The following is a 24,452-nucleotide window of genomic DNA, read 5'->3' on the forward strand; positions in this document are numbered from 1 at the left end:
GAGACATGGGATGGGGTAATGAAGAGAAAGATCAAAGTGAAACCCTCTGACCCAGGATGTTAGGAAGGCCCAGTGACTTAAGACAAACAGAGATCTGATAAGAAACTGCTAGGAGCTCATGTGCTGTGCGCTGGTACCAATGATGGAGCATGTGCTGCCACCGCACCTGCGGCTGCACATCCAGGCCCGGGGCACTAGGTGGCACTGGCCGGCAGGGCTGGCACAGCTCTCCCGTTCCGCAGCGCACAGAACACAGCCATCTCTTTCACAAGTGTGAAGGGCTGAGGTCCATTCTTCTAAACCACTGGAAATACAGAGACTATCAGCCGTCTCAATCATGTGACTACTGTGGTGTCCTCTCCCAGGAACAGACTCTGAAATCACGCAACAGAAAGAGTGAGGCCACAGGACCAAGAGGTAGGCCTCACACCCAAACAAGCTCAAATATGCAACAGCCCTCAACCTTTCTGGTCCTTTACTTTGATGGAGAAGGGATCTCATGCCCTCCGCACCAATGGCCTCAGTGACCTCCTCATGCTCACCACCCCCTGTGCCACGTCAACAAAAGGAGGGCATGGGTAGGATGGACAGTCTTGGAAGGGAGAACAGGGGTACCTGCCAGGCCTGGGTAGTTGGCTGGCCCCACTCTGCTGAGTTCATTCTCCCTTACCTCCCGCCAAAGATAAACATTCCATGGAGGTCTGGATCAAAAATAAACCCTTATCAGATGAAATGAGTTTTTCCTGGGCTCTGAGGTATTTTAGTAAAAACCTTCTTTCCCACTCCTTCATCCCTGGGCCACAGCACAGCATTAATTCCGTCTCTTGCCACCAGTACGTGGCTGCTCCCTCCCCCACCTCACCGCCTCTAACCTATGGTGCTCTCGGGCCACTAAAAGCTCCTCACACACCCTTGCGTCCCATACCCAGTGTGGCCGCATCCAGCTCTTGCCCCCCCTTCACGACAGACTCTACCTCTGCTCCATCAGGATATCCAGAACACTCTCTGCCAACCAGATGTTTTTTGCCGTAACATCCCCACCTGATCAAAGGGGGAGAAAACAGAGAGTCAGAATGGCTCTGATTAGTGACTCAGCTCAGCCAGCACACTCCTTCTCCTTCTTACTGCTCCATCCCTGACTGTTATCCCATCCCTGATGCTCTGAGGGCTGAAAAAACTGTCTTTGTTTTGTCAGGCTTTACAATTTCCCTCTTTGCCTCCAGAGAGACGGGAAGGGAAGGTTTGGGGTTTTTCCAGAAATCAGAGCTGCTACTTTCCACAGACAGGGGGTTGCAGTGGGATTACTTTGACCCCTAAAAGGGAATGTCTGGGAAGGAGATATGAAAAGCCCACAGCTGGAAAGAACAGATGACATTTCAAATAGGGCCTGACAAGTCCAGGAGGCAAGCAACAGCTGCAGTCCAGCCACTGGATGTCCCAAATCCTGTGTTCAGCTCAAGACAGGCCAAAGGCTTTTGGTCTCCAGGTATCACAGTCTCGAGTGCTTGCTATGAAACTTCCTGGGGCAGAATTAAACAAGCAGTAATGCCAGATCAAAATCATAGGATCAGAAGTGGGGACTAGGAGTGCCAAACAGGGAAGAAAGTGCCAGGAGAACAGATAAAAATAGCCAGCACAACAACGCTATGCCTTGCCCCAGGTCCTAATGTAAAAATTCAATTTACAGAGTCACACATCACGTAGATTAAGGTTTATACACAGGAGTATCACTGTTGTATAAAATCCTGAAGAGGAAGCAAAGAACCGAGGAGCAATGGTGAGGTAGAGAGACAGGGTCATATTTGCACAAACACATGTAATCTTGGGAAGAGAAGCAGCAGGGGCAGGACTCTTGGATAATCAGTGGTTCAGACAGATGTCTCTGAAGATAACGAAGCCTAAATGTCAGGGTCTGTTCTGTGACATAGTTTGTCCCTCAAACTGGGCCTAAGTGTTTAGGACATTGAGGTGGAGCCAGAGAAGATGTCGGGGGCTCTGAAAGTACAGTGAGATGAGAACCAATTATTTTACCCTTACTTCTCCCCCATTCCTTCCAGATTCTTCCTGATCCAATAGGCCACGAAACCCCAGAGTGAGGACTGGTTACAGTAGGCCAACAACAGGCTAAATATTCTCTATCAGGCCTCAAGTTTGGCAGGAAGGAAAATGAGGCAAGACTTATTGCTCCAAAAGGCCCCCTGTAACTTTTCAATTTCTTTGTGGAACATACGTGGCCAGAAGATGCCTGGGTCAAAAGGAAAGAACATAAACAGTCCAGGAATCAAGTCCCTTAGGCACTCAATCATTCTCCACTGCCTGGACTTAGGCATAGTGCATACTTCTTTCTTCTTTATGCTCTTGCCATCCAACTCACCAGCAATCTGCTTCATGAATGTCATGCAAACACCATCGGCTCCCAGAACCCCACTCTTCACTAGTTCCCGTACCAACCACACCAACTAAAGGAGAGAGAAAAAGACATATGAAGAGAAGGGCCTGTAAATTTGAGAAAGGGTCTAATCCAGTCATTTTATAAGTTAGGTGTACAAGGACAGAGGTGTGTTACCCCCGATTCCTCCTTCCCTTCCCCTTAGGAGAGGATCCATTTTCTGTTATGTCTCTGAGCTGGATCTCTCTTTTCTTTCTGGCCTTACCTGAGTACGGCAGGTATCCTGCAACTTCAAGTACTTCTCCATGAGTATCTGGTTGATTTTATTCAGAACAATATTCATGCCGTCACGACTCACCAGAGCCAAGTCCCGGTAACACTGTAAGAAGTGAGGTTTGTGAGCAGCCAGCAAGCTAAGGATAGGCTCCTGATCCCACTCACAGGGGGCCCCCTGCCCCCTAGCCTCTACCAATGGGATACAAGTGGCAGTGAAAAATTTTCTGCTCTAGAAGGCATGCTTACCATTCAACGACCAAAACACAAGACTTTCCACTCTGGAAAGACTTTCCACAAACCTTTCATAGGCTCCACCATCCCAAATCTATCCCTTGCTCTGTCATTCAGGGTGGGGATAAGGGACTGAGTTATTCTAGTAAGACAGAAAAGCCTGCTAAGAAAGGATCCCTGTCCCCTTACCTCCCTCCTTGGGAAGCGTCACACTGTTTGAAGCCACCAGCTGAGCAAAACCAGGTGGAGGCCATCTGCTTTTCATCTGCCAGTAAAAGGTCACTGCAGAATGGGTTTGGTTGAACAGGCCGGAAAGGATCTCAAAGAGATTTTTAGACTTGTATTGACACAGCCAGATGAAACAAAGGGCTAGGAGTATTAAGGAAAGAGGATCCATGGACCAGGATCCCGGAAAGAAAGGGCAGACCCAAACCGAACTTCCTTAACGAAGCATCTTTCTTCTTTTCTCCAGGCTGCCCTTTACTTCCACCAAGTATTGAAGAAGGAGGGGTCCTTTAGCACATCTAACTCTGGGGGAGGTAAGGGAATGCATGCCAATTTCCTCTGAGAGCTCCTGTTTCTCTCACCCTGTCTCTCTAAAGAGACCAGACTCCTGGAGGACTACCTTAGGGGACCTCATTAGCAACCTCCTCAGCCTGCTGGGTTCTATGCTGTCAGGGTCTCGGCACAAAGGGCAAAATTATAGATAGGCAGTATCTCACAACCTCGGATGGCCAGTGGCAAGGACAGCATTAATAATAATAGCAATTATAACAGGGAACATGCATTGGCATTGTGCGAAAACTTTATATTCTACTTGCTGCATCCGAATCACATAGTCACCCTATTTATTATCATCTCTGTTTTTATAGATGAGGAAACAGGAACAGAGAGGTTAAAGTAATTTGCGCCAGATTACATTAGGGATAAGAGGAAGATTCAAATCCCAGCAGTCCAACTCTGGATTCCAAGCTCTTAATCATCCTGACACTATCGTCAGAAATAACTAAAAGGAGAAGAGGCTGCTGGGGATGGAGGTTAAGAGCTCACAGTGGCTTTTAGACTACTACATTCCTAAACTTGTTCATCCTAAGTGTTCAAAAGAGAAGTACTCCGGGACTTCCCTGGCGGTCCGTCCAGTGGTTAAGACTCGGAGCTTCCAATGCAGGGGGTGCAGGTTTGATCCTTGGTCTGGGAACTAAGATCCTACATGCTGTGTGGCATGGCCAAAAAATTTAAAAAATATAAAAATTTTTTTTAAAAAGGAGAAAAAGAGAAGTAATCCTCAAGACCAGCTGCTCCCTGGACTTGGTGTGTCTAGGGACTCCTAAGAGATTAGCTATCCTACTTCCACTTCTTCTATTATCCTTAAGTCAAAACAAGCATTCCAATGAAAATACAAATACTTAGAGATTCCCCCATGTGCCATAAACTTTTCATACTCAAAGGAGAATTTGATTATCCTCTGACTCCATCTGCCAGAGGGAGGGCTGGGAGATCAAAAGTACAAGCAAGGGAACAAGAGGTAAGAGAAGCCAGTGAACTACTGCCAACTTGCTCGTCAGTAAATGTGGTTCAGCCCTGGAGCCTTCCCTAGAGGAGTGAGTCACAGGATGGGCAGAGGATGAGGGATGCAGAGGCAGAAGGGAGACCTATGTCAGGCCAAAGACAGAGACACAACTAATAAGCGAGGAGCTGTTTCCTTCTATTCAAAGGAAAGCAGAAATCCCAGAGATGCAGAAGAGACCCTGACAGGGAAGGACAGCCCCTCAGGAGACGCAGGGTCAGACAAAGCAAGTAGGTTCTGGCTGCCTAATTCCAAGCTCCATCTGGGACCTTATTAACCACAACTGCTGGTAATGCATGCAGCCGGGCACCAGGAGGATCACATCATATCATATTCTTGATGGTGCCAGTTGTCTCTCCAAACTCTGTGCCAGTGTGCTGACTGGCTTGGAAGATAAGTAGATGGGTGGAAAGACTCAGTGGGAAACAGAGGGTCCCAAAAGAGAGGAAAGGTGACAGGATGGTGCTGAGGTAGGATACCTGTCCTGTGCCGGGAACAGTGATGTTCCAGCCTCGGCCCTCACAGCCCTCAACTTTCTTTCTAGAGCCATCTGCCGAGAGAAGTACCTGAACCAAGAACTGCCAGGGCCTGGTGTTGTATCTTTGGTGACGAAGGACCTTGGCATCAGTGTTAAATCCTTTCCTATCACCTTTATCCCCTGACTACTAGAACCGGAGCAGAAGTTAAGGCCTTCAACTTAGCCTCCCACCACACGGCAGTCCCCCAGCCTGGCCTGCTCCCAGCGATTCAGTTTGGACATCAAATAGGAAATAAACTCAGAGAATATAAACACAAGGCTGCAAGTTAGGAAGGTAGATCTGGAACAAAATCCACCCCACCTATATTCCACTCTCCGCCAACACCTGACAGCTCTTTCCTTAACTAAGTTTCTGTTCCAGAGACAGAATTAACTCCAAGTAAATCCTTAGGAAACACTCCCCTTGGTTTAAACTGAAGCCTAAAACAATGTGTTGGGATCAGTTATCAGTTACACCCACCCACAACTTCTGCAGGACAGAGTATTCTGTAAGACAATCACCTGTTTAGGAAGAAGGATAAAGTACTAGGAGATGGGGCAGATTCTTCCACCACTCTCTGATCTGGCTCAAGGCCTCTGAATGAGTCATACCTGATAGTTCCTCATTTGCCTAAAACTGTATTCTCCTAATTCCCAGTCTCCCCGCTTTGTCTGAAGAGGCTCCTAGGTAGGGGATGTGCTGGGAAGCCTTCAGCGTGTGAAAATAACTGATGCAACCAACCCTGTCAACCAACAAGACCCAAGGAGAGGGCCTGGGCCACGCTCATGGGGCAAAAAGAAGACAAGGTGCTCTAGTGCCTTGTCATGGCTGGGTGGCCGAATTCATGACATAATAAGCTTTTATAATGCAGAGCCCTGTGACCTCCCACTGACTGGTCAGGCAAAGAGGTAGAAATACCATGGGGCCCTGCCCTCTTCACTGAGATTTACTGATTTACCCTAGCTGATTCAGATCTCACCTGAAACACAAATAAAACCAGTGGGCAAGACGAATCTGCACTGAGATGACTAAATAAGGTTTTAATTGTATGTATAAAAACTCACATGAGAGAAAACTAAACCTTAACCCCAACCCTTCACCCCCATCTTTGTCAACACTTTCTTTAAAACTGCGAGGCTGGGGTGGATCACATTACTGATTAACAACACCACCAAACTGGAGATGTTCATTTGTCTTTAAGGTTCTCAATGATAAACTTGCTATGAAAATGAAACGCCAACTTAACCCAACAATGTCCCAGCCCAGAAATGGCCTGGGAAACCAGGGACTTGTCAATACTCGCTGCCCTACCACCTACCCTCACCCCAGGTTTGCCATGACCGCAAGCAGCTAAGCCAGGGGACCATGGGCATCCTGTCCTTGTCCCTGAGAATGCTGTTCCCTTGGTTCTCCTTGAGCAAACAACCTCCAGGTTTCTTATAAGTACACTGAGAGCAGTTGGGGGAAGGGAACAAAGCTGCCAGTTTCACATGGGCTTTCTGAGAAGATTAAATGTTCGGATAGAGCCGAACACAATGCTGGACACAGCATGACTGTTTCCTTTCCCACTCCCTTTGTTCAAGGAAGGGGCAAGGATTAAACTGAATTCCCCCACACCAAGCTCTTCTCTGTTAGTGTCATGCAGTTAATGCCAGATAGAACAAGTGTCTCTAAACCATCACGCAAGACTCAAGGACACAGAAAGTGGAAATCCAGAGAGGCAAAAGACAGGATTTTGCTACTTTATTATAGAAACAATGGAGTCCAAAGAGAACATCCTGCTCAGTCCCTCACCTCAAGGAAGGATCTCTCTTAAACCATTCTATTAATATCAATACATAAAAGAGACTCTTCCATTTGTGAAGCACTCCAGACTAGTTTTCATACAGTATTCCTCCCGAAGTCTGACTCCAGTGTATTTGTCTTCTCTTAATCACTACATTATTATGGCCATCACCTAACGTTAAGCTTTCTAGGACTTCCCTGGTGGTCCAGTGGTGAAGAATCTGCCTGCCGATGCAGGGGATATGGGTTCGACCCTTGGTCCAGAAGATTCCACATGCCTCAGGGCAACTAAGCCCATGTGCCACAACTAGAGGGTACCCCCTTGTCTACGACTAGAGAAAGCCTGTGGGCAGCAACAAAGACCAGCACAGTCTCTGGATTAAATCCCAACTCTTTCGGCCCTGACTCAAAAATCTACAATTTAAAACTCTTTAAATCCCTTTTCACTCTCACAACTGCATTTTCTTGCCTTTTACCTTCAGGATCTGAAGAGAAAGGAAGGACTTTAGTAAGAAAGTGACCCATTTACTAAGTGAAAAGGGAGTTGTAACTATATTTGGAGAATAAGATGATCCAGCCCTGGTCCAAGGGTCTGATACTAAACCAGTTAAACCAAAGTTCCACCATTCTCTCAGGTCGTATCTGAGAAGGGAATATGGGGCCAGAGTAGGGAGTCTTACCTTCTGGGCTTGGGCTGGTTCAGTAAGGACAAGGGTGAAGAGGCCCAGGCAGATTTCCTCATGTTGCGGGGGGCCTTTGCATACCTGGGATAAGAGGAAAGAAAAAACTAGCTGTCACTCAAGAGAAAAGTTCTTAAGCACAGTTGCTCCCAGAAAACTTGGGACTCTTGAGTAACCTGCAAAGGAGAATCATCAGCTAAAAGTGATGGGCATCTGTTTTAGGAGAGAGGTGGAGAGAAAGGATGGATCCATACTGCTTTCTCCAAGGCTTGATGAAGGCCAGAGGCAGAAAATAAAGTGTTTGAAATGGGGGGGAAAACCCTACTCCACACCTTAACAGCCTTTAGTAGAGAGGGAGCCGCAAAGAAACATAGTCAAGACTTTGGGCAAATCACTGAACCCCTGGGTATGTGTAAGGTGAAGACATAATAAGAACAATTACTAACAATAAATATTTATTGAACATTTACTGTGTGCCAGAAATTACTCTAAGTCCTTTCCATGTATTACTTTAAATCCTTCAACCTCAGAAATGTAAAAGATCAAATATGTGAGGATGATTTATAAAGAAAATTAGCCACTGGAGAACTGTAAGTTATTTTTTTAAAGTTGTTATTTAATGATGCCTAAAGCAACCCACTCCAGTACCCTTGCCTGGAAAATTCCATGGATGGAGGAACCTCGTAGGCTACAGTCCATGGGGTCGCAAAGAGTTGGACACAACTGAGCAACTTCACTTTCACTTTCAAGGCTCCAAGAGATGCGACTCCCAGATTAGGAAAGACAGAGAGGAGTTGGGAAGCCTGGTTCAGCAAACCAAGACATTAGCTTCAACCCCTAGCTCCTAAACACTGAAGTCTTTCCAATCTTTCTGATTATGTCTAAAAGCTTTCAAAGAAGCAGAAATGGGTTCAAAGAGAGTATTATACTCACATAGGCATTGAGGGCATCATTGGCCTCTCTCTCTGAGACACCAGTAGTCATCGATGTCACAATACTCATACATCTTTCCAATCTCTGTGAAGGGGTGAGAAAAAAATTTAGAAGCCTTCATACCATCACCTATGACATATTTCTGGTCCCAAAAAAGCTTTTTAAAAATTTAAATCACGTCACATCTCCAAAGTAGAGAAAACCACTAGGCCATTCAGGTATGACCTAAATCAAATCCCTTATGATTATACAGTGGAGGTGATGAATAGATTTATTCATTGGGATTAGATCTGATAAACAGCGCCTAGAGAACTATGGACAGAGGTTTGTAACATTGTACAGGAGGCAGTGATCAAAATCATCCCAAAGAAAAAGAAATTCAAGAAGGCAAAAGTGGTTGTCTGAGGAGGCTTTACAAATAGCTGAGAAAAGAAAAGCAAAAGGCAAGAGAAAATGGGAAAGATATACCCAACTGAATGCAGAGTTCCAGAGAAGAGCAAGGAGAGACAGTAAGATCTTCTTCAATGAACAATGCAAAGAAACAGAACAGAACAATAGAATGGGAAAGACTAGAGATCTCTTCAAGAAAACTGGAGATATCAAGGGAACATTTCATGCAATGATGGGCATGATAAAGAACAGAAACAGTAAGGACCTAACAGAAGCAGAAAAGATTAAGAAAAAGTGATAAGAACACATAGAAGAACCATACAAAAAATGCCTTAATGACCAGGATAACCACAATGGAGTGATCATTCATCTAGAGCCAGATATCCTGGCTCTAGAGTGTGAAGTCAAGTGGGCTTTAGGAAGCATTACTACAAACAAAGTTATGGAGGTGATGGAATTCCAGCTGAGCTATTTCAAATCCTAAAAGGTGATGCTGTTAAAGTGCTGCACTCAATAAGCCAGCAAATTTGGAAAACTCAGCAGTGGCCACAGGACTGGAAAAGGTCGATTTCCATTCTAATCCCCAGGAAGGGCAATGCCAAAGAATGTTCAAACTAAGGCACAATTGCACTTATTTCACAGGCTAGCAAGGTAACGCTCAAAATTCTCCAAGCTAGGCTTCAACAGTATGTGAACCAAGAACTTTCAGATATACAAGCTGGATTTAGATAAGGCATAGGAACCAGAGATCAAATTGCCAACATCCATTGGATCACAGAAGCAGCAAAGGAATTCCAGAAAAACATCTACTTCTGCTTCACTGACTATGCTAAAGCCTTTGACTGTGTGGATCACAATAAACTGGAAAATTCTTCAAGAGATGGGCATACCAGACCACCTGACCTGTCTCCTCAGAAACTTATAGGAGGTCAAGAAGCAAGTTAGAACTGGACAGGGAAGAACTGATTGGTTCAAAATTGAGAAAGGAGTATGACAAGGGTGCATACTGTCACTCTGCTTATTTAACTTCTGTACAGAGTACATCATGTGAAATGCTGGGCTGGATGAATCACAAAGTGGAGTCAAGACTGCCAGGAGAAGTAACAACCTCTGATATGCAGATACTACCACTCTAATGACAGAAAGTGAAGAGGAACTAAAGAGCCTCTTAATGAGGGTGAAAAAGGAATATGAAAAGCTTGCTTGAAACTCAACATGATAAACAGCAAGATCCTGGCTTCTGGTCCCATTACTTTATGGCAAACAAAAGGGGAAAAAGTGGAAGCAGGGACAGATTTTCTTTCCTTGGGCTCCAAAATTGCTGTGGCCAGTGACTGCAGCCATGAAATTAAAAAGATGTTTGCTCTTTGGAAGGAAAGCTGTAACAAACCTAGACAGTGTATTAAAAAGCAGAGACATCACTTTACAGACAAAGGTCTGTATAGTCAAAGCTATGGTTTTTCCAGTAATCATATACCAATGTTAGAGTTGGACCATAAAGAAGGCTGAGCGCTGAAGAATTGATGCTTTTGAACTGTGGTGTTGGAGAAGATTCTTGAGAGTCCCTTGGACAGCAAGGAGATAAAACCAGTCAATCCTAAAGGAAATCATATTTATTGGAAAGGCTGATGCTGAAGCTGAAGCTCCAATACTTTGGCCATCTGATGTGAAGAGCCGACTCACTGGAAAAGACCCTGATGCTGAGAAAGACTGAAGGCAAAGGGAGAAGGAGTGACAGAGGATGAGATGGTTGGATGGCACCACTGACTCAATGGATATGAGTTTGTGCAAACTCCGGGAGATATTAAAGGACAGGGTAGCCTGGCGTACTGCAGTCCATGGGATCACAAAGAGTCAGACACAACTGAGCGACTGAACACCACATCTCTAGACCTAACTACCAGTTTACAAGTCAAGTCACCATGGGGGTATAATCAGCAAAATCCAGAAAGTGTAAACCATGACAGGCTTCCTGGTTTCTTTAACATTTAAACTGCAAGGGGAAAAAAATAAATAAATAAACTGCAAGGGGAAAAGCAGGGAAGGGGAACCTCATGTATTAGACGAGGCTTAAGTGAATTCTCTGGTGGTCCAGGGGTTAGGACTTGGCGCTTTTACTACCAGGGCCTGGGTTTTATCCCTGGTTGGAGAACTAAGATCCCACAATCCATGTGGCAGGCCAAAAAAAAAAAAAGACTTAAAATGACAACTCCTTGAACAGAATAAGGACTCACAAAACCACGCTGATATATACACACATGACAAAGAAAGAAGGGAAAGCTCTTCCTTACAGTGGAATGCCAACTGAAAACACAGAAGGAATGATGGAAGCATAACTGGTTCAGGGAAGTATCATTAACGCTAAAACTAGAGGTGAAACTTTCACAAGAGTATATAGTCACATACGCTCAAAATACTTCTTAATTAAAGAGAAAATAACTGAAGGGAATTCTGGAGGATAACATTTTAACCAAGCAATCGGAGTTAATATCCCGAGTAACGAGACAAACTGACAGCTGAAATTTCAGATAACCCAAATTGAGAGATTCTATAAAATAACTGGCCTGTTAAAGTATTTAAGGGGAAGGACTAAGAATAAAAGAGATAGTACACCTAAATTCAATGTGTGATTCTGGGCTGCTATAATGGACATTATTGGGACAACTGGTAAAATGTAAATATGTACTGTAAGTAATATTAACATACTGATGTTAAATGTTCCAATTTAGATAATAAAACAGGGATTATGTAACTGAGAATCCTGTTCTTAGGAAATATTCCTGGAAGTATTTAAATCTTAAGTGGCATGCAGCTGCAACTTATTCTCAAAAGGTTAATATGTATACAAAATGAAAAGCAAATGCAGCAAATGTTAACAACTGGTAAGTCCAGAAGAAGAGTATTAGAGTTTTATGTCTTAACAGTTTTTCTATAAGTTTGAAATTATTTTAAAATAGTTATTAAGAAATTAAAGGGACATGTCAACTGAATGCAACAAATGTGTGCTCCTTGTTTGATTACTGATCTGAAAAAAAACACTTACAAAAAGAATTTATGGGAATTCCCTGGTGGTCTAGTGGTTGGGAGTCTCTGTTTTGATGCTTGTGGGCCCAGGTACAAGCCTTAGTCCAGGAACTAAGATCTCACAAGCCATGCCACACAGCCCCCCCAAAAACCCCCCAAAACAAGAAACCCAGTAAAGCACATGAGAAACTTAAGGGGAAAAAAGAAATCTTAAAAAAAAAAAAAAGGATTTATGAAACAGTCGATTTGAACAATGAGTATTTATTACATTGAGGAATTATTAATATTTTAGGCATGCTATTGTGGTTATGTTAAAAATAAAAAAGTCCATCTCTCATAAACATATATATGAAATACCTACAGATGAAATGATATACCTTGGATTTGCCTCAAGATAATCCAGAGGAGACTGGATAAAGGGAGATACAAGACTGCCACGTACTGGTAAGCACTGAAGCAGAGTGATCGCTCCAGGGCAGTTACACTACTCTCTCTACTTTTTCATGGTTGAAATGTCCCTCCAAAAACTTAAAAACTAAACTTTAAAAAATAAAAAATAAAAAGGTGAGAGTAAGAAAGAAAAGAACTAGTGGAGAACAAAAGGCCAAACTAAAACTTCCAGGGTCTCTAGTGAAACAAAGGTGAGGAGCACTGTATTAAAATCCAGGTGGGGCTAGTGGTAAAGAACCCGCTTGCCAATGCAGAAGACAAAAAACAGAAGGGTTCACGAGGAAACTAGAGTTGAAAGAGACACGTGTACCCCAATGTTCATCGCAGCACTGTTTACAAGAGCTAGGACATGGAAGCAACCTAAATGTCCATCAGCAGACGAATGGATAAGAGAGCTGTTGTACATACACACAAAGGACTATTACTCAGCTATTAAAAAGAATGCATTTGAATCAGTTCTAATGAGGCGGATGAAACTGGGGTCTATTATACAGAGAGAAGTCAGAAAGAAAAACACCGTTACAGCATATTAATGCATATATATAGAATTAAGAAAGATGGCAACAATGACCCTATATGCAAGACAGCAAAAGAGACACAGATGCAAAGAACAGACTTTTGGACTCTGAGAGAAGGTGAGGGTGGGATGATTTGAGAGAATAGCATTGAAACATGTATATTACCATATGTGAAATAGATCACCAGTCCAGGTTCTATGCAAGAGACAGAGCGCTCAGGCCCGGTGCACTGGGACGACCCTGAGGGATGGGATGGGGAGGGATGTGGGAGGGGGGTTCAGGATGGGGGACACATGTACACCCATAGCTGATTCATGTGAATGTATGGCAAAACCCACTATAATATTGTAAAGTAATTAGCCTCCAATTAAAATAATTTTTTTTAAAAAAAGAGAAGGGTTTGATCCCTGGGTCGGATTGGGAAGACCCCCTGGAGGAAGGCATGGCAACCCCCTCTGGTATTCTTGGCTGGAGAATCCCATGGATAGAGGAGCCTGGCAGGTTACAGTCCAGAGGGGTCGCAAAGAGCTGGACACGACTGAAGCAACTTAGCACCAGCATGCACCAAGGACCATTCTTAATTATAAAGGCAAACTCTGTAACACAATATGTGCTCAATATTCTAAGGAGATTTTAAGTCACAGATCCTGTTTCAAAGCATTTAATACTAAGGATAAAGAAAATATTGACAAAGTGTTTCTCATATTAGTCAGTGAGCCTCTTCCTAAACTACCTAAACTACTTCCTAAGTCTTTTAAAACATCTTGTTGAGAATTACTGACAAATAAGGACATAGGAAAGAGGTCTAGAATGAAAGACCATCATGTTTCTCCTTTGACCATCATCTTGAAGTTGTCTACATCCATCCCTACCTAAGAGCAGAGTAGAACTGAGTATTAAGGCAAGGAGCTCCCAGAGCCAAAAAAAATTCAACCTAAATTAGGCCCAAAGCTGCTCAGGTTTGACAACGTCACTGTCCAACATCAGGTCTGACTATCCTCCAAATTAGGTCACATCAGCGTGCTTAGCCTTAATCAACAGCACCTGTGTACTTGTGAAAAGGAGCTGTGAGATCACATGAAGAGCTGAGCTGTAAATCTCACAACCCACCTCTCCCACAATCTCTGAGATCCATCATTACCTAGTCCAGCTCCTATATGATAAAGGGAGGGAAGAAAATAACCTCAGGTTGTATTTTCTCTTTTTAAGTCTTATCCTTCTTCATCTAAGGCAGTTATCAGTTCCTCCAGTTGCTAAATCTAGGCTGTTCTTGCTGGGCGCTCTGGGAGACCCTCCTTACCCGGCCTAGGTTAACAAGCATTTTCAGAGTGGAGGAAGATGGTGAGTAAGCAGCAGCACAGCATCATAAAATCCTAGACATCACTTTGTGATAAAAAGGAAGAAATTGCTGCTGAATCAACAGAGATGCAAGAGAAGTCAAAAGAGCAGCTGGCTGTGGAGCCAATGGACAAGCAAGGAAGAGGAGAATCCCTCCACCACTTGAAAGCCTTAGGCTAATCTTAGGTGAGTTACTTAAATTACCAAAACTTACTTAACCTTTTACTTATAATACTCTGGTTTTCTCACCTAAAAAAAATAAGAGACAGAGCCCATATAAGGTTGCTTTGAGGACTAAACAAGGTTAACATACGTGAAAGCACCTAGCATATAGCCTCAGTTGAATCAGACTCTATTCCATCTGTGAAGCAGCTCAGCGATCACACAACTGAATCCATGAGGACCAGACCCCCCTTCAGTGCTCCGTGCCACTGCTTTTAATGGCATGTCCTCAGAGACTCCTGAAAACTGAGCCCTACACAGGACATTGGTAAATCCCTAACCAGGCTGAAAAGCTTCCTCTCCTACTTTTGCCTTCTGTGAGAGAAGAGGAAAGAGTACAGGAGAGGGGAGAAGGCCTGACAGATGGACCCTGCACCAAGATCCGGGAGCAAAGCTGGACGGCCGGCCTAGTTCCTCCCAGTGATGTAACACAGAGCCCTTGCACTGAACCACGTTTCTCTAGGCCCCTCCTCGGTATCTAAGCTCCACTCAGAGGTCTGACTCATTTCTATGGGTCACTGCCGAGTCAAGAAAGAAAACTGGCATCTTGCAACAGGGAGGCCTAACTAAGGATGTAGAAAATGGGAGAGTCCAGAATTTGGATGGGTGAATAAAAGCAATGAGGAAACAAATATGAGGGTCAGTTCTTCCCAGGCAATAGAAACATATAAAGGATACTGCTCTTCTTGAACTACAGAAATTTCTTTTCCAAACAGAGATGAGTGAACTAATTACAAATCATTCAGAGTGACTGGAGGACCACACCTCCACAGAGGGCTGTAGAAAGCCAGATCCCTACAATCTTACTAGATTGTACCCCTGCTTCCCCTGGACAACCGAGGCCCTCAGTAAAGACGGAACCACACATGAAGTTGCCAACAACTGCTGGCAGAATGACCGTTCAGAGTAAGCCCTTCACGACAGCACCTCAGAGAGTTTAGTAAATATTTACCACCTCTAGGAGCTTCTAAAATAATTTTTCTAGTACTAAGACTACCTTACCATGGTTTCCATGACAGTAGCAGTAGATGGAGAGCGGGTGGAAAGCAGGGAGGCCTTCTAGTTTGCGAGTATATACCTGAAGCTGGAGCCTATAAAGTCTGAGGATTGCTCTAACCTCTCAGTGTCTCCTCCTTCCTCCAGGTAACATACAGTTTGCTAAAAATTATATTATTTAATGGCGTCCCAGGCTGTTCATGGTAAAGAATCCGCCTGCCAAGCAGGAGACTCAGGTTTGATCCCTGGGTTGGGAAGACCCCTTGGAGGAGGACATGGCAGCCCACTCCACTATTCTTGCCTGGGGATTCCATGAACAGAAGAGCCTGAAGGGGTATAATCTATGGGGTCACAGAGTTGGACATGACTTAGTGACTAAACAATAACAATAATAAATACTTAAATACTGTCCCCTTATGGGAAGTCAGTGGCCTTCGGAGACTAAAATTCAAAGGCTTAAGGAAAAGATATGATCTGATCTACAAAATCCCTAAGGACTCACATTAGTACAGGGTTACTGAACAAACTGGGTTCCAAGTATTCTACAACCGAGTCACTTGTAAGTGAAATGAGGATTTAAGGGGAAAAAAATCAGAAATGACTCAAAGCCCATTCCCTGGAGAATCTTCACAGACTGGATGCGCCTTGGAGAAAACCTAGAAGGGACATACCTCTAACCAAATGCAAAACTGAGACCTGTCCAGAGCTTAAGAGGAGGTTCCAGCTTGTTTGAGCCACAGCCCCTGCCTTTAGCCTTGCTTCAAAGTGGACAGGGTCCTTCTCCGCAGAGGAGTGGTCGACCAGGAGCTTTGAAGGCTTGTGAAATTAGAAGCTACGTGTTCTAATGGCCTCCAATCTTTGGCACTATTTTTATCTCATTCCTCAAATATGGATGGGGATAGGCAAGAATTCCCCATTCAAAGAAAAGAACAGGGCCAAAGAGAAGAAAGGATACGACACATGGTCCCTTGGGTAGAAGGGTCACAGCCCCTGCCTGTGATGCTCCTCACCAGCACTTCACACTCCAGGCCTCGAAGGGCCTTTCCTCATCACGTCCAGCTGACTCTGGTCTCTTTGCAACCCTCACTGGGTTTTTGTTTTTACCTTTCTTCTGAGTGTTAACTCAGTCTTTAGATGATAACCTCTGGAAGGCAGGCCTTGGGTCTCCCTACTGTGTTCCTGGGCAATAGGTGGGACTATGCTGCAAACAACCAAGCCAGAACCACCAGAGATCAGTCAATACTAGGTTTTGAGTGCGGAGATGCGTGACAAGACCCAGAGAAGAAGCCAGTAAGTCTTAACCTTAGTCACTCTGATCTAGTGCGAGCCACACACGAGGTTAGAAACTGGTAAGGCATGTTGGAAAATTCAGATGCAAAGGACAAAGGGCATAGAAGGAAAGGAGGAAGGCCAAGACAAGCTGAGAAACATCTAAAGCACAAAGGATATCAAGAAAAAAAGGAGACCTTCCCTCCCCCTTCTTTCTGGAAACAGCTGAAAGTTCACTCTCAGACAGTCCAAAAGAGCAAGAAAATAAATGCTTCATCCCTTATGAGATCCCCTTTTGCCATATTATTTCACTTGCTAGCAAACATGTCACTCCTCAAGGAATAGGATGCTGTGGTACAAATTAGAACAGGATGACCCTTCCGGCAATCAGGGTGGGAAATAAACAAGGGTTTCACTACCCTTGGGGTCTTTTCCCCTCCACCCAACTGCTGCAGTGATCAAAGGTAATCGATGATTTTCTTGCTACAATTCTAGAGCTCTAGTGCTAGAACCCAGGGCTCAATAAATACTTTGACAATGACAGTGGTCATTTCTAAACATGTAGATAATTTAAAATGCCAGGCAATTCTGGCAGTCATTTGTATTTGTTTCAGGAATACATTACTTTTAGCACTGTTAGCTGCCTTGTTAGTGCAACAGGTAGCACTCAAAAAATAGAAGCATTTTTTATGTTCCTAATTGGATTTACCTTAGCTGATAACAACAGAAGACAAACTCTGATTCATCTCATACAGAATTACAAGGGAGAAGCATGATGGAAAGTGTGTCTATGAACAGACATATTTGATGGATAACCCACAAGGTTGCTGTCCAGGTGCTTCTTGATTCACAAAGCTCCTTTTTGTATGTGTTCTGCCATCCTGCATCTGAACCAACATTCCTTCAAACTTACAGTATGAATTCCACCTATCTGCTTGACCACCCTCTAACATCTGATCAAGAGCCGTGACAAAGTCAGAAGCAGGGAAATTGCCCGTGAAGAGCCTAAAAATTTACTCGTCCCGTCCCCGGATAACCACTGAGTTGAATGTATTAGGTCTTACAAACAATCCAGCCATCATGTCACACTTCTCAGTCTCATATTCCTAAGTATGTCTCTTCATGTATGAAGTGAAGTGAAGTGAAGTCGCTCAGTCGTGTCCGACTCTTTGCGACCCCATGGACAGTAGCCTACCGGGCTCCTCTGTCCATGGGATTTTCCAGGCAAGAATACTGGAGTGGGCTGCCATTTCCTTCTCCAGGGGATTTTCCCAACCCAGGGATAGAACCCGGGTCTCCTGCATGGCAGACAGACGCTTTACCGTCACAGGAAAGGGATAAATGATCAACTCTGGATTGTCAGGGACAGGGCAAGAGGAACAAGTGGGGGGAGGGGTCAATTATTCAGTAGTCTAAAATCCCTATTCGGGCCCAAGGCATCGCCTCACCCTACCCTCTTTCTCAGCATCTGTATGTTCCCTCCCTTGTGTGTATGCCATTTGGTTGTGAAGGACAGTCCCCTAGGTCCCATTCACCCATAACAAAATACAACTCACTTTTCCTTAGGTCTTCACTCATTCTAAACGCCCACTTAACATCACCGGCAACTGAGGGTCTAAATGAAGTCAACACTATCTAAGAGGAGGCTCCAAGGTCTAGTGCAAGCTCCTATCAGACCCACCCCCCAAAACACCTACACACACATACATTACTCAATATATGACCCTACTGAAACAGGGTTAAATATTAATTATAGCTGTGGCCTATATGTGAAAGGAATGTCAAAAATAAATCCAGTAGATCTGGATGCTATATCCCTTCCTCATCAACACATCCCCCCTCCACCCATTTTCACAGTAGTGGCTGCTGTTGCTATGACAACCTGTCCAGGAAGTTGGCCCACACTTCTTCCTTCAGGAGCAGGAAGTCAGGAGCAGTGTTTGTGTTGTCTTAGAAAAAACTTTAAGGCCTCCTCCCCCACCCCCACCCCCCATCCGCTCCAGTATCCCTCCTCATCCCCATTTCTTAACTCCCTTCCCCACCCCCCACACCTACCTCCTCTAACTCATCCTTGGCATCCAAACTGGTTGAAAGTAGCAGCCTCCCCCCTCCTGGGGCTCCTGCTCCCGCTCCTCCTCCACCTCCCGCTGCTCCCGAAGCAGCTGCTGCTGCTGCCCCCTTTCCCTTCTGTAACTCCATGGCTGCAGCCGGGAGACGGGAAAAGGCCCGGGAGTGGATGGGTAGGAAGTCCTAGAAACGGAGAATCTAGGACTGACAAGGATGGGGGGCAAGAGGGACAAGGCGGGATAGGGGGTAAGGGTCCCTGGCCTCTGCACTCGTCCCTCCTCTCCGAAAGAGCGCTCCTGTGCAGGAGGCGAAGGCAGGCGGGCCTCTAGGTCGTGCCTCTGGACTGGCAGTGCTGAGGAAACGCCGTTAGCTCCTAAGTATGCAGGGCTAAGGGTCTGCGCCCCTACGGGAAGTGTAGGAGAGGCTTCTGTCCCTGAAGAAATGGAAAAGGAGCCCTTTCTGGCTTCTGACCCTAAGAGAAGCTGGGAAAACCTTAAGTTTCTACCTCAGGAGGTGGGGGAGAAAAGGAGTCCTGCCCCTGAAGTAGGGGGTAGGAATCCTTCCTGGCTGATGCCCCAAGGATTGGGGAGCGAGGTTCCTTTGGTTCCGGCCCCCAGGGGGTGAGGGTGAGGCAGTAAGCGCTATAGGAGGACACGGACGACCAGCTTCTCCCTACACCACACAGAGGCGGCCATGGTGGAAGGGCGGGGGGTGGGAAGGCCAAGAGCGACGGCGGGGGAGGGGGAGGAATCGTGGAGGCCTGCGCCGGAAGTGAGCAGTCGCGGTCCCTGGACTCCGCCAATAGCGGCTTCCGCGGTGGCTCTCAGTCTCCAAGGAGTAGGCCGACGTTGGCCCACAGGCCTTTACCCCGGCTGCCAATAGTAGAGAGCAGAAGAGAAACCAGTCTGATGGACAGCCAGAGTGTCCAATCATATTCCTCTTCTGCTCTCGGAGGGCGGGACGGAACGACTTCCCGGAGGTGGGCGTGAGAGATCAGGAAGGAGAGAGGCTGCGCCTGCGTGGGTTGACGCGCGTGCGCGGCGCTGGCTTCCACCCTCCTTTCCTCCCTCGTTCAGAAGCTAGGGTGGTACTGGAACCAGGGCACTGTTCGTCCCTAGGTGGCTTTGAGAAACCCGAATCCTAGTTGTGAATTGACATAGCAGGGCCAAGGGGCAGAACCCTAACCCTTAAGCAGTGTCAGAGCAAATGCCATTGGATGGTGTGAAGCCAGCTGCCAGAGCTAAGAGTATATATCACACAAGCTATTGGAAGCGTCCGTGCAACTGGAGTTATCAGCCAGACACTGAGGAAAAATAAAAGCATGGACCTACTTTTGCACACCGCTCATTAGAGTCATGCACGGATTCATTATTAGGCTTCTGGAAGCTCTGTATTGTCCTGCTTTATCTGTGTTCGGGTCAGCATTTGCCTCTAGCAATCCAGTGTGGAAGCTTGTTTTTGACGTTCTTTTCCCTCCCGTAATTCAGTCAGTAAAGGCTTTTTATTAGAAATGTTTCTGGAATTTGTTCTTCTCTGGCCTATGTACGTGTGTATATGTATGTGTATATACATATATATATAGTATATCCTTAGGGATTACAGTGGATTCAAGCCCATTCAACATCATACCACTTCTCTAATCATACTAAACTACCCTCTCAGACACCTGAATTTCCCAAATCCTTAGTAGAAATTATGTGACTCACCCTATCTAGTCAATATGGTTTCCCAAGACTTATTTTTTAAATTATTATAATTTAAAAACCTGTAATAAAAACTCATAACAATGCAAAGTAGAAGGAACCCTCTTTTTTCCCTTTGACCCCATCCAGTCTCACTTCTCTTGAGTCATCAGTGTTACTAATTTGTTGTATATCTTTCTTTACTTTTTAAAAATACATAAACACATATCCACAATTCTTTGGTTGTTTTCATTTGTTTTTTTAACGAAAATAAAATTGTTTTACGATTTCTTTCTTCTTGCTCAATTAGTATTTCTATCCTGACCATTTTTTTCTCCCAAATCAAAAAATGGAAATTAACTTCATTCCAACTAACAACCTCATAATATTCCCCTCCTCTCTTGTGGAGAAAATGAGCTCTTCCCTGATGCTGCCCCCACCTAGCTGATTTCCAGAAGGAAAGACCTTCCATTTGTCAAAATCCACCCACTGTTGAAGGCAATTGAGGTTAAAAATAGCAAGGTGGTGTTGTTTCTTTTTTCCTCCCTTGGCAGGGGAAGCTATAGTTACCATTAATAGGAATCAAATAATAAGGCCCTAGAATCAAGAAAAAATTAAAATGAAAAGACTCACAGTGCTGCAGAAAGTTCCTCCATCAAAGAAAAAAACAAACAAATCAATGCCTAATAATTCTGAGAGACTTCTGGGTTTGACAATAAAGGAATCTCCCTACCTCAGAGAGAATGATGAATTACAGGGTTTGGGTAAAGACTAAAAAGGCATACTTATAAAATTTATAAAAACATAAAGCTGAGACTAGTAGCTAATAGACCAGATCACCATATAGCACTGAAAATGTTATTAATGAGGTCAGAGATTGAACTAACAGAACATGAAGTTATTTAATAATGGAAAGTGTGCTTACCTGTATGCCCAGGCCTAGGCTAGAAAGGATTTAAAACAGGGATAAATGTGAGCTCCTAAAATTAATATTAAAAAATTAGTGAAGTGAGATAGGCAAAGATTTCTTTTTTTTAAATATTTCTTTTTTTTGGGCTGCACTGGGTCTTCATTGCTGTGTGTGGGCTTTCTCTAGTTGTGGAGAGTGGGGGCTTCAGTAGTTTCATCATGTGGACGCAGTTGTCCCAAGGCATGTGGAACCTTCCCAGACCAGGGATTGAGCCTATATCCCTTGTATTGGCAGGTGGATTCTTAACCACTGAACCACCTGGGAAGTCTGCAAAGATTTCTTCATAGACACAAAAATCATAATGGAAGGATGGATGAACTGGACTTAATTAAAATTAAGATCTGTTGGACTTTCTTGGTCCAACTTCATGCCAACACACCATGGTGCAACTTGGCACAACTAAACCTGTGCACCAAACTCCTGCACCTGCGCTCGAGTGTGTGTGCTACAGCTGCTGAAGCCTCCACTCTTCGCACCTAGAGAAAGCTCACTCGCACCAACAAAGACCCAGCACAGCCGAAAATAAATACATAAATGAAATTTAAAAAAAAATTAAGAACTGTCCATTAATAGACATCATTAAAAGGATAAAAGACAAGCCGTGGACTGGGAGAAAATATTTGTAATGCACATATCTGATAAAAACTGTCATCACAAGATGATATTAATAAGTAGGTAGGTAGATAGAGATATATAAAACACAGGAAACTCTCATTTGAAAAGTGGACAAAAGACGTAAGCTGGCATTTCACAAAGAAGGACATCCAAATGGTTAAAAACACACGAAAAGTTTGTTAATATCAAGTCATTAGGACAGGGAAGTGTGCTGCGATTCATGGGGTCGCAAAGAGTCAGACACGACTGAGCGACTGAACTGAACTGAACGGAGGACAATATTAATTGAAATTACAAAGTGATACTGGAAATTCTAGCCACAGCAATTAGAAAAGAAAAAGAAACAAAAGATACCCGAATTGAAAAGGAAAAAATAATATTGTATCTATGCATAAATGAAATCCATAACCCCATATAGAGGAAACCCCCAAAGAATCCACAAGAATCCACTAATAAATGAATTCAGCAAACTTGTAGGGTACAACAGCAACACAAAAAGCCCCAGTTGTGTTTCTGTATAACAGCAGTGAATAATCTGAAAGGGAATTTAAGAAGGCAATTCCGGGAATTCCCTGGCTATTCAGTGGTTAGGACTCTGAGCTTTCACTGCCGGGTCCTGCAAGCCACATGGTGTGCCAGAAAAAAGAAAAGCAGCAATTCCATTTATAGTATCTTCAAAAGAACAAAATACCTAGGAATAAATGTAAACAAGGGAGTAAAAGACTTGCACTCTGGAAACTACAAATTATTGCTGAAAGAAATTAAAGAAGATCTAAACAAATGGAAGCTATCCTATGTCCGTGGGTAAGAAGACAATATTGAAGTACTACAACTGACCTACAGATTTAATGCAATCTCAGTAAAAATTCCAAAGCTTTTTTTTTTTTGGTAGAAATGGAAAAGTCAATCTACAAACTCACATGGAGTTGCAAGGGGCTCTGAATAGCCAAAATAATCTTGAGAGAAAAAAAAAAGAACAAAGTCAAGGACTCACACTTCCCATTTTAAAAATGACTACAGTAAGCTATAGTAATAAAAACAGTGTTGTGTTGGCATGAAGATAGACATATAGGTCAAGAGAATAGAATTGAGAGTCCAGAAATAAAATAATAAATTTATAGCTAGTCAATTAAAAAAGTGTTTTTTGGTTGTGCTGGGTCTTCGTTGCTGTGAGCAGGCTTTCTCCAGCTATGGAGAGCTGGGGCTGCTTCCTATTACGGTGCCCAGGCTTCTCGCTGCAGTGGCTTCTCTTGTTGCAGCGCACAGGCTCTAGGGTGCAGACTGCAGTAGCTGTGGCTTGTGGGCTCTAGAGCTTGGGCTCAGTAGTTGTGGCACATGGGTTTTTGCTCCAAGGCATGTGAAATCTTCCCAGACCAGGGACAGAACCTGTGTCCCTACACTGGCAGGTGGGTTCTTATCTGCTGTACCACTAGGGAAGTCCCAATAGCTAGTCAATTTTTGACAAGGGTGCCAAGTTCATACAATGGGGAAAGAACAGTCTCTTCAACAGACAACGATGGGACAACTGGATTTCCACAGGCAAAAGAACGAAATTGGACCCCTACTTCACACCATTTACAAAAATTATCTCAAAGTGTACCTACAATCTAAATATGAGAGCTAAAACTATAAATCTGTTAGGAGAAAACGTAGGACAAAAGCTTCATGACACTGGATTTCAAAATGGATTGATTCTAACATATGATACCAAAAGCGTGAACAACAAAAGGAAAAAGAAATTCGATATCATTCAAATTTTAAACTTTTGTACACCAAAGGATATTACCAAGAAAGTTAAAAGACAACACATAGAAAGGGAGAAATATTTGCAAATCAAATGAGGGTTTAATATCCAGAATACATAAAGAACTCCTAAAACTCAAAAACAAAAAAAAAACAAACCCCATTAGAAAATGGGCAGAAGACTCAAACAGATATTTTCCCAAAGAAGATATACAATTATAAGCATATGTAGAGTTGGTCAACATCATTAGTAATAAGGGAAATACAAATCAAATGCATGTTATAACATGGATGAACCTTAAAAACAATATGCTAAGTGAAATAATCCAGATAGGAAAGAGTAACTATTACATGATTCCACATATATGAAATATCTAGAATAGACAAATTCAAAAAAGTAGAAAATAGATTAGAGGTTACCAGGAATAAGGGAGGTGGGAATAGGGAGTTATTCTCTAGTGGTTATAGATTCTCTTTTTGAGGTGATGAAAACATTTTGGGGATAATGGTGATGGTTATATAATGTCATGAATGTAATTAATGCCGCTGACTTATACACTTAAAAATGGTTAAAACAGTAAATTTTGTTACATGTATGTTGCCACAGTGAAAATATAACCTTTAAAAACCACAATGAAAAAATAACCTTTGACAAAAATCATAGTAACAAGGATTTAAGCAAGAATATGAGAAACCCAAATTGAGGGACGTTCTACAACATAACTGGTCTGTCCAAAATGTTAAGCCTCTTAGATCTAAGACTGAAGAACTCTTCTAGATAAAAAAATA

General features: G+C 43.7%; 1 protein-coding gene across 1 annotated transcript in view; it reads right to left on the reverse strand.

The window, feature by feature from the left end:
* INTS3 (integrator complex subunit 3) overlaps nt 1-19,339 on the reverse strand; it is a 39,284-nt gene extending 19,945 nt beyond the window's left edge. The window contains exons 1-6 of the mRNA NM_001193087.1: nt 18,642-19,339; nt 8,380-8,463; nt 7,447-7,530; nt 2,655-2,768; nt 2,375-2,459; nt 975-1,041 (exon numbers count right to left, since the gene is read on the reverse strand). Of these exons, the coding sequence (NP_001180016.1) occupies nt 975-1,041; nt 2,375-2,459; nt 2,655-2,768; nt 7,447-7,530; nt 8,380-8,463; nt 18,642-18,785 (578 nt within the window). The 5' untranslated portion in view covers nt 18,786-19,339. The remainder of the gene's footprint in view (nt 1-974; nt 1,042-2,374; nt 2,460-2,654; nt 2,769-7,446; nt 7,531-8,379; nt 8,464-18,641) is intronic.
* Between the last annotated feature and the right edge of the window lie 5,113 nt (nt 19,340-24,452).

The sequence above is a fragment of the Bos taurus genome, chromosome 3 (genome assembly GCF_002263795.3).
Source record: "Bos taurus isolate L1 Dominette 01449 registration number 42190680 breed Hereford chromosome 3, ARS-UCD2.0, whole genome shotgun sequence".
Taxonomy (NCBI): Eukaryota; Metazoa; Chordata; class Mammalia; order Artiodactyla; family Bovidae; genus Bos; species Bos taurus.